The 12,332-nt window shown below is 49.5% G+C and overlaps 1 protein-coding gene across 2 annotated transcripts in view; it reads right to left on the bottom strand.

Moving 5' to 3' along the window:
* Positions 1-12,332, bottom strand: part of Mmd2 (monocyte to macrophage differentiation associated 2) — a 52,888-nt gene that overhangs the window by 16,487 nt on the left and 24,069 nt on the right. For both annotated transcript variants that reach the window (XM_052754183.1, XM_052754182.1), the window contains exon 2: positions 653-734. In XM_052754183.1, the coding sequence (XP_052610143.1) occupies positions 653-730 (78 nt within the window). In that variant the 5' untranslated portion in view covers positions 731-734. The remainder of the gene's footprint in view (positions 1-652; positions 735-12,332) is intronic.

The following is a 12,332-nucleotide window of genomic DNA, read 5'->3' as shown; positions in this document are numbered from 1 at the left end:
AGGCCCCTGGCATCGTCAAGTCAGTCAGCCAAGGCTACTTGACTCTCCAGGTCCCAGTGAGAGACAGCATCCATAAAACAAGATGGAGTCAGCAAGATGATTTCATGTAAGCCTGATACCTAAGTTTGATCCCTGAGCCCCACAGTGCAATTCTGAAAGTTGTCCTCTGACCTCCACATTTGCACACCCACACTCACACACAAATAAAAAATAAATAATTTTAAAGAAACAAGAGATGACTCATCAGTTAAAAGTGATCTGTGCTCTTTTTTTCAGGATCTCTCTATGTAGCTCTGGCTGTCCTGGAGCTTGCTGTGCTGGCCTCAAACTCACAGAGATCCTCCTGCCTCCTCTGCCTCTGCCTCCAGGATGCTGAGACTAAAGGTGTGCACCATTACATCCAGCTTTCAGTCCTCTAAAAGAGTTCTTTTAGAGGACCTGGGTTCAATCCCAGCACCCACACTGAGCAGTTCACAACTGCCTGAAACTTCAGCTCCAGGAAATCTGACGCCCTCTTCAGGCCTCCATGAGCACCTGCACTCACCTGCATATACAGACAGATAATATATATACAATAGATTGAGGAGAGTGCCTTCCTTACCCCCCCCCCCCCGAAGGGTCCCCATGTCAGTACCCCATTAAGTCAACTCACAGCATGGGTAGCACAGTTGGCTGCATGTTCATACTCTGTGGGCTGGTACCTCTTGTGTGCCGGGACTCGGTCATTCATAAACCTGCAATGAGAGGCAGAAAGAGTTTCAGAAAGACTGGATGAGGAAGCCAGAGTCCAGATTCTCACCCACACAGCTTTCCCGCCCCCGCCCTCTCTTTCTCTCTCTCTTGGTTTTTTTGAGACAGGGTTTCTCTCTGTGTAGTTTTGGTGCCTGTCCTGGATCTCGCTCTGTAGACCAGGTTGACCTCGAACTCACAGAGATCCACCTAGCTCTGCCACCCGACTGCTGGGATTAAAGGCGTGCGCCACCACGGCCGGCCCGTCTCGATTTCTGAGTACTGCAGTTTTCAATTGTGTGTATGTGCTTGTGTGGTGCATGCGGATGTGCTTGCTTTTGTATTCACACACATAGGCCAGTAGCCGACATCGAGTGTCTGCCTCAATTGCATCCCTCCCTTTTTTTTCAGACAGGGTCAGTTACTGAACCCAGAGCATGCCATTTCAACTAGGCTGGCTGGTCAGTGAGCCTCAGAGACCTGCCTGTCTCCAGCCCCTCCCCACTTCCCACTGCAAGCTCTGTCATCACATGCACCTGCCTTTTACATGGGTTCTGGGATTTGAACTCAGGCCCTCATGCTTATCCAGCAGGTGCTTTACCTGGCGAGTCATCTCCTCAGCCCTAAGTAATAAACATCTTTTCCCACTAAGTGTTCCGTGTCTAATCCTCAATATGATGTTTATTTACTGGGGATGAGGAGACAACTCAGCAGGCTGAGTGCTTTCCTAGCATGTGCAAAGCTCTGACTACCACCCCAGCACCTCATAAACACACGTAATCACGGCACATGTGTAACCCCTGCACTTACGGGGCAGAGGCAGGAGGATCCTGAGTGCTGGGATTACAGATACACATCACCACACCTGGCTCTTGCAGCACTGGATGGACCCCATGGCTTCATGCAAACTATGCAAGCACATTACCACCAACTGAGCCACAGTTCTAGATTTAAATTTCTCTTAAAAATAAGAATTCCTGGAGCTAGAGATGGCTCAGGGGTTAAGAGTTCTTACTGCTCTTGCAAAGGACCCAGTTCAGATCCCAACACCCACATCACGCAGCCCACAACCCCTAGAACTCCAGTTCCAGGAGATCTGAGGTCATCATAGCCTCTTTGTACACCTGCATATATGTGTACACACACACACACACACACACACACACACACACACACACACACACGCACACACACACACACATCACACATGCACACTAGTAAACATTTGTGGTACACACTTTTAATCCCAGCTCTTAAGAGGCAGAGCAGGTAAATCTATGTGATTTCAGGGCCAGCCTGGTCTACTCAGAGAGTCTCAGGTCAGCCAGGGCTACATATTGAGACCCTGTCTCATAAATAAATATTTTAAAATAACAAGCATTTCTTGTGTGTTGGTGTATGGAACCCTCAAAATGTCTTTGTCTCCATACAGCACAGTTTGGAGCAGAGAAGTGACATCACCAGGTGGTACAAGACTTGGTCCCAGCCCAGCTGGCTTCTGAACCTGGCTCTACCATGACATGAGTATGAAGGGCATTTCAGTGAGCCTGGTTGACACTTGAGAGTCAGTGGGGCCAGGAAGAGGTGTCCAGATCTTCTGATGGAAACACCTGTACACATCTGGCTCTCAGCCCAAAAGACAGAACCAGCAAGCTGTCAGTGTTCTCTGCAGACTCTCGTTTCCCCTGGAGTTTCACCCAGCATCCTCCACCAGAGGGAGGCAGATGACACCCAAAGACATCGAGCTTAGTCCCTCATGACTCTAGTTATACAGGCTGAAGAAATAAATGCTCAGTGGGTAAAAGTGCTTGCTGCACAACACAAGGACCTGAGTTTGAATCCTGAAGCACTCATGTGAAAAAGTTGGGTGTGGCTGTACACTCCTATAATGCCAGCACTGGCGGCGGAGGAGAGACGACACACACAGACAGATCCTGACATCTCACTGGCCAGTATACCTGAGCTTCTGATCTGATTCAGACACAGACCCTGTCTTAAGGTAACAAAACAGAGACTGATAGAGAAAAATACTCAGGATCTTCCTTTGGTGTCCACATGCGTGTTCGCACACATATGAACACAATTATTACTGTGCGTTCCTCCAAAACGTATGGCTCAGAACAAAGACCTCTGTGCATCATGATTTTTTGAGGTTTTATTGAGTACCTGCTGGATCAATGCAAGGTCCCTGGAACATGCATTTAGCACCCTCTGTTTGCCAGTACTCTCTTGCAACAGTAGATGGAGCATCTGTGGAGCACCTTCTATATGCTGTCTGCAAGTCCGGGACAGTTCAGGGACCATTTATTGAACACCTTTTGTATACTGGAGTCGTGCTGGTAAATATGCTGGAGCTTTTGATGGGGGGCTTTCTGTGAGCCTGCCCTCTGCTACTACAGTCCACAGAGCATTTATTGGATGCCTTCTGTAGGCTAGCTTCTGGAATGCCGGCGTGGCAAGGCAGGGACAAAGGCTGGAGGGAAGTTGTTCTGTGCTAGTCACATGGCTTGTTCTGATGCTCCTGTGTCTGAGATATGATGACACCTCCACGACTCCAGAGACCATGTCAGCTCCCCTGACCCACTGCTCTGACCACTGCTCTTCCACAGCATTCACCCCGGACTGCACAGTCCTGGTCACGTAATTCCACTGTCACATGGACAGGGGAACGCCGAGCTCATCAGACAGGTGAGAAAACTAAGGTGCCAGGCTGAAAGTCCCAGGGCTTCTGGATCATAACAACCAACTCCCAGGGTTTTCTATCCCAGGATCTGGGTGCCTTTGCAGGGGCAGATTGCAAACCAGACATGTGGGGGCTGGAGAGTTAGCTCAGCGGTTAAGAGCACTGGCTGTTCCTCCAAAAGACCCGGGTTCAATTCCCAGCATCCATATGGCAGCTCACAGCTGTCTATAAGTCTATCTCCAGGGGATATGAAACATATAATGCAGGCGAAACACCCATACACATAAAAAATAATAATGATATTTTTAAAAAAGAAAGAAAACCAGGCACACATCTGGTGCAGATTATCCAAGCTGTTTGGGAAGCTGAGACAGGAGAGTCACAAGTTTGAGAGCTGCTGGAGATATAAAGTGAGGTTGAGACTAACCCTGGGCAACTTAGTGGGGTCCTGACTCAAAGCACAAAGAGGTCTGGAGATGTGGCTCAGTGGTAGAGCACTGCCTAGACTCCTCCAGTGAGGGGCTGGGGTGTGGCTCAGTGGTAGAGCAACTGCCTAGAATCCTCCAGTGAGGGGCTGGGGGTGTAGCTCAGTGGTAGAGCACCTGCCTAGAATCCCCCAGTGGGCTGGGGTGTGACTCAGTGGTAGAGCACCTGCCTAGAATCCCCAGTGAGGGGCTGGAGTGTGGCTCAGTGGGAGAGCACCTGCCTAGAATCCCCCAGTGAGGGGCTGGGGTGTGGCTCAGTGGGAGAGAACTTGCCTGGAATCCCCCAATGAGGGACCAGGGCATGGCTCAGCATATGCAAGACCCTAGGTTCAAGCTCCAGTACCACAAATAAAATTTTGCAGAAGAACAATATAGAGAAGGATGACATATAAGACAGCTGCAGGGAGAAGATGGCCTTATATCACAGAGGCGAAGATGGGAGCAACATTTCTCCAAGCCACCAAAGATCCCAGAACATAGAAGAGGAGACCTCAGGACTAGAAAGAACAAGCCCTGCCCACACCTCGATCCTGGAAGTCAGCCCTCCAAGAATTGTGAAAGAATAACTCTGTGCCCAAGCACTGCGTGTAGGCTACTCCATTCCTGCGGGCAGATGACACTGGCCCATGTCACAGCAGGCGTGTTAATTAGCTCTATCAAAGCCCCCAAGAAGCAATGACAGTTGATGCGGCCACCAGCTGGTCTGAAGGTAGGTAGACAACTGAGAGACCCACAGGTGGGCAAGCTCATCACCCTCTGCAGGGAGGAGGTCCTGCACCTGTCACCAGGAGCCACCTTATCCTCTCCTGTGCCTTTAACTCCAGGCAAGCCACCCATGGTGCCAGCAATGCGGGTCCAGGGTGATGTCACGGTTGCCGTGGCGACCTGGGGCAGGCCGTTATTTATTTATTTCTGTCTTCCACAAAACTCCCCTTGTCTCTCCTTTAGGCTGTAGCTATTGAATGGAGGGTGATGGAGGAGGAAAAAAAGAGAGGCTTGAAGGTGGGGGGAGCATGCCTTGGCAAAAACCCAAGAAACCATTCCCACCACCCCAAAGACCCATGGACTTTTCTTTTAACTCTTTGTGACCCAGTGTTTTTCTTCAAAAAGCCCTAGACAGCCATTTTAAAGAGCAACAAATTTACCTTTTGTGTTTTAATTTGTATACAATAAAAAGGTCTCTCTATTTTATAACATGGTTTGGGAGTTTTAATGGATTTTTTTGATCATGAACTCGTCATCACCCTTAAATAATGTAGCTGGCTATAATGATGCATGCCTGTAACCCCAGGTCAGGATCAGGACATTAAGGGCATTAAGGGCAGCCTGAGCTACACAGTAAATTTGAGGCTAACCTGAACTACACGAGACCCTGTTTCAGAAAATCAATAGATGAATCAAGACAAAGCACATTCTTAGGTGGAAGGGAGCTGTGCTTTCTATAGCAAACAAGTTATGCAAATGAGTCAAAGACGAACTTGTGTATGCAAAAGAAAAATGGACCACACTAAAGGAAACCTTAGGGCTGAGGATACAGCTCAGTGGTACTGCACTTGTCTAGATAACCCCAGTGAGGGGTGCAGGTGGGGTCAGTGATAGAGCACCTGCCTAGAAACAACTCCCCGCCCCCCCGACCCAGTGAGGTTCTGGAGGTATGGTTTGGCAGTAGACCATATGCCTAGTATGTATGTACCAGGCCCTGGTTTCTATCCCCAACACTGAAAAAAAATTCTTGTTAAAGATTATTTTGGTCATTTCTCAACTCTTTTGTCTCCTTTTCCCCATTACACAGCCTTTAAGTCAGGTTTTAACATTTAGTATAATGAATTTTACCTGCGTTGTTATATGCTCTTTCCTAATTTTTTAGAGAGTTTGAGTCAGGGTATCCGCGTGAAGGTCAGCAAACAATGTAAGAGTTGGTTCTCTTCTTCTATCTTGTGGGTTCCAGGACTCAGACTCACACGGCTATGCAAGGCAGCAAGAGCTTCTCACTGACGAATCATTTCATTGGCTCAGTGTGTTGCTCTTTTACGAAGTTTTTTATTTATTTACTTTGTGTGTGTGCTTGCACATGTATGTAGAGGTTGATATCACACCAAGTCTGTACGTGGATGCTGAGGACTGAACTCCGGTCCTCAGTTGGCACTGGATATGCCAACTGAGCCATCTCCACAGCCCCTCTTCTTTTTATTTTCTTTGTGATTCATTTTCTTTTGCAGTACTGGAGAAGGAGCCCAAGGCCTTGTGCGTGCTAGGCGTGACGGTTAGTGTCAACTGACGAGTTGACAGAATCTAGAATCACCTGAGAATCCAGCCTCCAGTCATTCTTGTGGGGATTATCTTGATTTTATTAATTGAGGTGGAAAGACTCGCCCACTGTGGATGGTACCCATTCCCTGGATGGGATCCTAGAATGTATAGATAGAGAAGGAGGCCACATCTTTAATCCTAATCCTCCTGGAGGCAGAGGCAGGCACTTCTCTGGGAGTTAGAGGCCAGCCTGGGCTACAGAGAGAGTTTCAGGTCAGCCAGGTATACATAGTGAGAACCTGTCTCAAAAGCAGGGTGGAGCTGAGTGAGCAGCAGCATACAATCTTCTCTCCATTCTTCTGATGGTGGGTACAGTGTGATCAACTGCCTCAAGCCCCTGCTGCCTTGACTTGCCTGCCGTGATGGATAGGACCCTTGAACTTCAGCTGAAATAAGTCCTTTCTGCCTTATGTGGTCCTTGTCAGGATATTTCATCACAGCAACAGGAAAGGATATCAAGACACCAGGCAAGTGTTCCCCAACAAGCCGCTCCCCCAGCCCCGCTTCCTCTTCAGTGCTGAGAAGTATTCCAATGTATGAATGTATCAGTCCCCTGTAGAAGATCAGGGCACTGTGTGTGTGTGTGTGTGTGTGTGTGTGTGTGTCTGCCTGTCTGCCTGCCTGTCTATCTGTGTGTGTCTATTTGTCTGTCTGTCTGTCAGAGAGAGAGAGAGATGTATGCTCACGTGTGCATGGGTGCCTGTGGAGGCCAGGAGTTGACACTGGGTGTTTTCCTCAGCCACTCTCCACCTTCCTTTCTGAGATCTCAGGGTCTCTCTCTGAGCCTGAAGCTGACCGATTTGGCTCGGTTGGATGCCAATGGGCTCTAGGGACGCACCAGTCTCTGCCTCCCCAGGGCTGGGGTTACAGATGTACACTGCTACGCCCAACTTTCTACATGTCCTTGTGTTTGTGCAGCAGACACTTGACCTCCCAAGTCACTACCCCCAGCCCCAGAGCTCTGATGTTAACAGACAAAATATATCAAGTGTAGCTGCTTCAGAAGCAAACTACCAGTCAAAGAAGCAACCCCAAGACTGTGGGAAACTGAGTGTGCTAATCCCAACACTGGGCAGGCAGAGGCAGCAGACTTAGGTGTTCAAGGCCAACCTGGGCTCCACAACAAAAACCTTGTTTGAAACTAACAAACCAAAAAACGATAGCTAGAAATTTCCAGTGAGACAGCCAACACTCTTAGCAGGCCTGTGATAGGCAAAGTAAAGGCGGAGGCTAAGCCCTTCTCCCCCATCTCTTGAGAACAGACTTTCCATTCTGTGGCCAGCCTTGAAGCCCCGATGGCCATGTGGCTGCAGCCCCTTGGCAGGCTCCCAGACTGAGCCAGAATCCAAGGCCAGACCCTGGCAGCTGAGAACAGAATGCTGAGTCCCCTTCCCGGCCAGTCAGTCTAGCTGACTCGCTGAGCTCCTGGGTTCAGTGAGAGACAATCAGAAAAATAAGATGGAGGGCAACCGAGGAAGCCACCTGGAGTCAGTCTCTATCAGCACGTGTGCACACGTGCATTTGAGCTGCACACACATAGGCGAGTGTATACACACGACGTTAAAAGAGAGTGGGGCCAGCGAGATGGCTCAGCGACTAAGCTGTAAGGATTAAAAAAAAAAAAAGGCACAGTGGGTACCTCTCAGCGGGCCCTGCCAAGATACGCCACTAAGCAAACACGCCATGTGCAACAGGATTAGTGCAAGAGGTCTATTGGGGAGGGGAGAGAGGGAGAGTGAAAGAGCGAAAGGGACATGGGAGAGGCAGGCAGGCAGACAGACAGACAGAGAAACAGAGAGAACAGGGAAGAACAAGAGGAAAGGGGAGGTAAGAGAGCGAGCCGTGACTGGCCAGCACTTACACGGGGTGCACATGTTCGCACAGCTGGTGCTGGAAAGACACCTGGCGACAGTTGATGATGTAACTGCTTCGCGGCAGAGGCAGGCTGCTGCCTCGGTCGAAACTAACCCCTGCTACCAAACCTGACTACTTGAGTTCGATTCCTGGTCCCACACGGCGGAGGAGAGAACCAACTCCCATAAGCTGTCCTCTAACTTCCACACAGGTTCCATGGCATGTGTGTACCCCCACATACAAACAAATACAACAAGTAAAATAAAAAGAGAGAGAACTATGGGCTGTTATAGTCTACAGCTCAGGGGAACCTCAAACACTATGCTAGGGACAGAGGGCACAGCCCACTGAGGGCTGGCCTAGCACGCTCGAGGTCCTGAGTTCAATCTCCAGCTCTCCCCACAAAAGAAAAAGCTACGCTAAATGAAAGGAACCAACTCAAAAGACCACATAGGAAATAAAATACACATTCATATCACAGCAGCCAGATCCTCAATGACAGCTTGATCTTAAGAACTATTTGAAGGGAAGGGCAACATGATGAGTGACCGGATATCAGGTCCCAGTATTGAACAATGGGGCATGTTTGGTTTCAGGAGTGAGGGGGGTGTTCTGGGCATGTGGAGAAGGTAGGTTGATGCGTTTAAAGATGAAGTGCCAAGATGTAGGCAAAGTCAGAGCAATATACTAGAGAAGGGCAAGGCTTGTTGTAAGATAGTACACCTGAGGAAACTACAGGAATGGCCCCTAATGACTGTGGACATTTTGTAACTCTTCTATGCACATGAGACTTCCCAGACTATCTGGAGCTCCATCTCTCCATCACCAAGCAGATCTCAGAAGGTGACAGAGCAAACAGTGCAGACCAACTGCTTCTTTAAAACAAAATTTATTACATTCATCGTGTGTGTGTGTGTGTGTGTGTGTGTGTGTGTGTGTGTGTGTGTGTGTGTATGTGTGTGTGTAGACAGCCTCCATCATTGGTCCTCGCCTTCCACCTTGCTTGAGGCAGGCTCTTTTCATTGTTTGAGATGGTGTTGGCCATGATAACTGACCTGGAAGCTTCCAGGGATTCTCTGGGCCTCCCATATTGCCACAGAAGCACCAAGATTTCAGATACACACTACTGTGTCCAGCTTTACATGGATTTAGTTCTCACACCACCACATCAAGCACTTTACCCTCTGGCCATCTCCCTGGCTCCACTTTATAAGATGGGGTCTCTCATTATCCTGAAACTCCCCAAGCAATCTAGGCTGGCTGACTAGTGAGCCCCAAGTATTCTCTGCCTCCCCAATACTGGGATTACAACACATACACTACTGAGCCTGGCTTATTTTTTACTGTGGTTTCTGGTGCCAGGACTCAGGCCCTCAGGCTTGTACAGCAAGCATATTACCAGATGACAAACTCCCCGGTCCCAACTGTGGATGATGATGTCTTTACAGACACATCTGAGAAGTCCATTCATCAAGGTGGGGACAAGTGAAACCGCAATCTATATGTTTTGTTTTTAAATAGGATGTCACTATGTAGCCTAGGGTAGCCATGGATGCTCAGTCCTTCTGCTTCCACTCCCTGGTGCTAGGATGACAGATGCATGCCACCACACCTGGCTAGTCACACAATTTTTAAGTGGTGAGGCTACTTTGCTGATCTGGAAAAGTAGGAAATATGAGGGAAAGCCAGCCCGACCTCACTGTCAGCTACACTGGGAAATGACCAGATACAAAGAGAATGAAAGATATATTAGTTTTTAGAGCTAGCCCAGGCAGGCCTTGAAATCACAGCAATCCTCTGGGGTCTGCTGCCCAAGTTCAGATGATGGGCATATGCCACCACATCTGGTTAATGCAGAACTGAACATTCTAGGCAAGCACTCTACCAGCTGAGCCATATCCCTGCCCTATTGACTGATTGATTGATTGATTGATAGTGATTGATTGATTGTGGTACTTTGGGTAGAACGTCATGCTAACTACCACAGAGCCAAACCCACAGCACTTTAATGAGATTTTAAAAAATAAATTCTAGCTGGGCAGTGGTGGTGCATGCCCAGCACTAGGAAGGCAGAGGCAGGAGAATCTCTGTGAGATCGAGGCCAGCCTGGTCTACAGAGCAAGTTCCAGGACAGCCAGAGCTGTTACACAGAGAAACCCTGTCTCGAAAAGGAAAGAGAGAGAGAGAAAGGGAGAGAGAGAGAGAGAGAGAGAGAGAGAGAGAGAGAGAGAGAGAGAGAAATCTAATAACCCAGACACATTTTAATTACTAAAATTCAGGTTTTAATCAGTACTCAAAACCAGACAGAGAAAAAACATACATGTCGGGAGGGGGGGATTGGCTAAAAGTAAAGAAGGTAAAGGTGCTTTCAGTCAAGCCTGACGACCTGAGTTCAAGCCCCGAGACCCACATGGTAAAAGGAGAGGACTGACTCCCAAAAGTTGTTTTCTGACCTCCATTTGTTAGCTGTCTGTGCTCCATCACTCTGAAACAAAATGTGTGTTTTACACACACACACACACACACACACACACACACACACACACAGACACACACACACACACACACACAGACACACACACACACACACACACAGACAGACACACACACACACACAGACACACACACACAGACACACACACACACACACACACACACACACACACGAAGGGGATATAAACGACTTAAAAAACAAAGGACCAGTTTGATTTTTCTGCTGGGGGGGGCGGGCTCAGTGCTGCCTAAAATCGTTGTCAGAGATCCCCTGGATGCCCATCTACGGGAGAAGGGGAATGAAAAGATGAGCAGTCCACACCAGGACCTGCCAGTCCACATCTGGAAGGAATAAGGGCTGAACATAGAAATATGGTGAGCAGTGGGCAAGGCTGAATGGCCTGCACACAGTTCCAGTGTGTTCCCATCGACTTCAACAGCGGGAGACCGGACTCTGCAGACAAAGGTGGGCGGCCGGCTATGCTGAACAGGGTCAGAACGAATGGAGAGAGAGGATGCTGAGTGGGCATTGGGAGGCCCTGCCTGGGCTTCTGTAGGTGCTCTCTCTCTCTCTCCCTCTGGCCTGTCACTAGGGTGTGGAGGTCTGTATTCCCAGAGAGAAGGAGAAAGTTGCTACAGCCGTTGCCCCTCCCCCGCTGGGCTGGTGCCTGCCAGTGGCGACCCTGAGTCCCTTGGACAAGAGACTAAAGAGGTTTGCCCAGACTCCTGGACAAAGGGAGTTCTGTCTGTCGGTCCCATAGAGGCCAAGGACAGCCAGGAACAAGTGGGCCCCCGGGAGGCAGTTCTCCCTCTCTTTAGAGCCCCAGGCAGTTTCTTTGTGTCCATTCATAGATTCAGGGCCCCTCCCACAAGGCTCACAGTGACCTGGCTCAGTCTCTGGGAAAGAGACCTTGGGTTTGTGCCACCTGAGACTCCTCCTCAGGGCGACAAAATTGCCAAGCAAGCCAGACCTAAAGGTGCAGGCCTGAGAGCCCAACTACTTGGGAGGCTGAGGCAGGAGGATAGCAAGTTCCAGGCCTGCCCGAACTACAGAGTGAATTCAAGATCAGCTTGGAGAACTTAATGAGACCCTATCTCAAAATAAAAATTAAAAAAGGCTGGGGTGTGACTCAGTGGAGACCACCTACCTAGCTAGAATCCCCCAGTGAGGGGCTGGGGTGTGGCTCAGTGGTAGAGCACCTAGCTAGAATCCCCCAGTGAGGGGCTGGGGTGTGGCTCAGTGGTAGAGCACCTAGCTAGAATCCCCCAGTGAGGGGCTGGGGTGTGGCTCAGTGGTAGAGCACCTAGCTAGAATCCCCCAGTGAGGGGCTGGGGTGTGGCTCAGTGGTAGAGCACCTACCTAGAATCCCCCAGTGAGGGGCTGGGGTGTGGCTCAGTGGTAGAGCACCTGCCTAGAATCCCCCAGTGAGGGGCTGGGGGCATGAATTAGCAGTAGGTCCTTACTTAGCTTGCAGGAAGTCCTGAGTTCAAGCTCCAGTACTGGGGGTAGGAATCCCACTGCTGAGCTCCCCCAAGGAACACGTCACAGGCAGTCCCTTCCCCTGCTTCACCTGGCACTGGGAGGATAATATGGTGCTACCATTCTACAGACAGAAACACAGAGGTGCACACAGGACAGCAAGTTCACTCTAATCCCCCACCATCACCCCCGCCTTACCAGCAATTAGCAAGCATTGTGCCCTACCACCAACATAGCTCTGTTGATTTAACGGGACACCTTGGGGAGTTTTGTTTAGGGGAAGACTTAGGTCCCAAGC

Source organism: Peromyscus californicus, unplaced genomic scaffold (assembly GCF_007827085.1).
Source record: "Peromyscus californicus insignis strain IS unplaced genomic scaffold, ASM782708v3 Scaffold_2__1_contigs__length_46816999, whole genome shotgun sequence".
NCBI lineage: Eukaryota > Metazoa > Chordata > Mammalia > Rodentia > Cricetidae > Peromyscus > Peromyscus californicus.
Note: the sequence above shows the minus strand (reverse complement) of the source record. Positions and strands in the feature narration are given on the sequence as shown.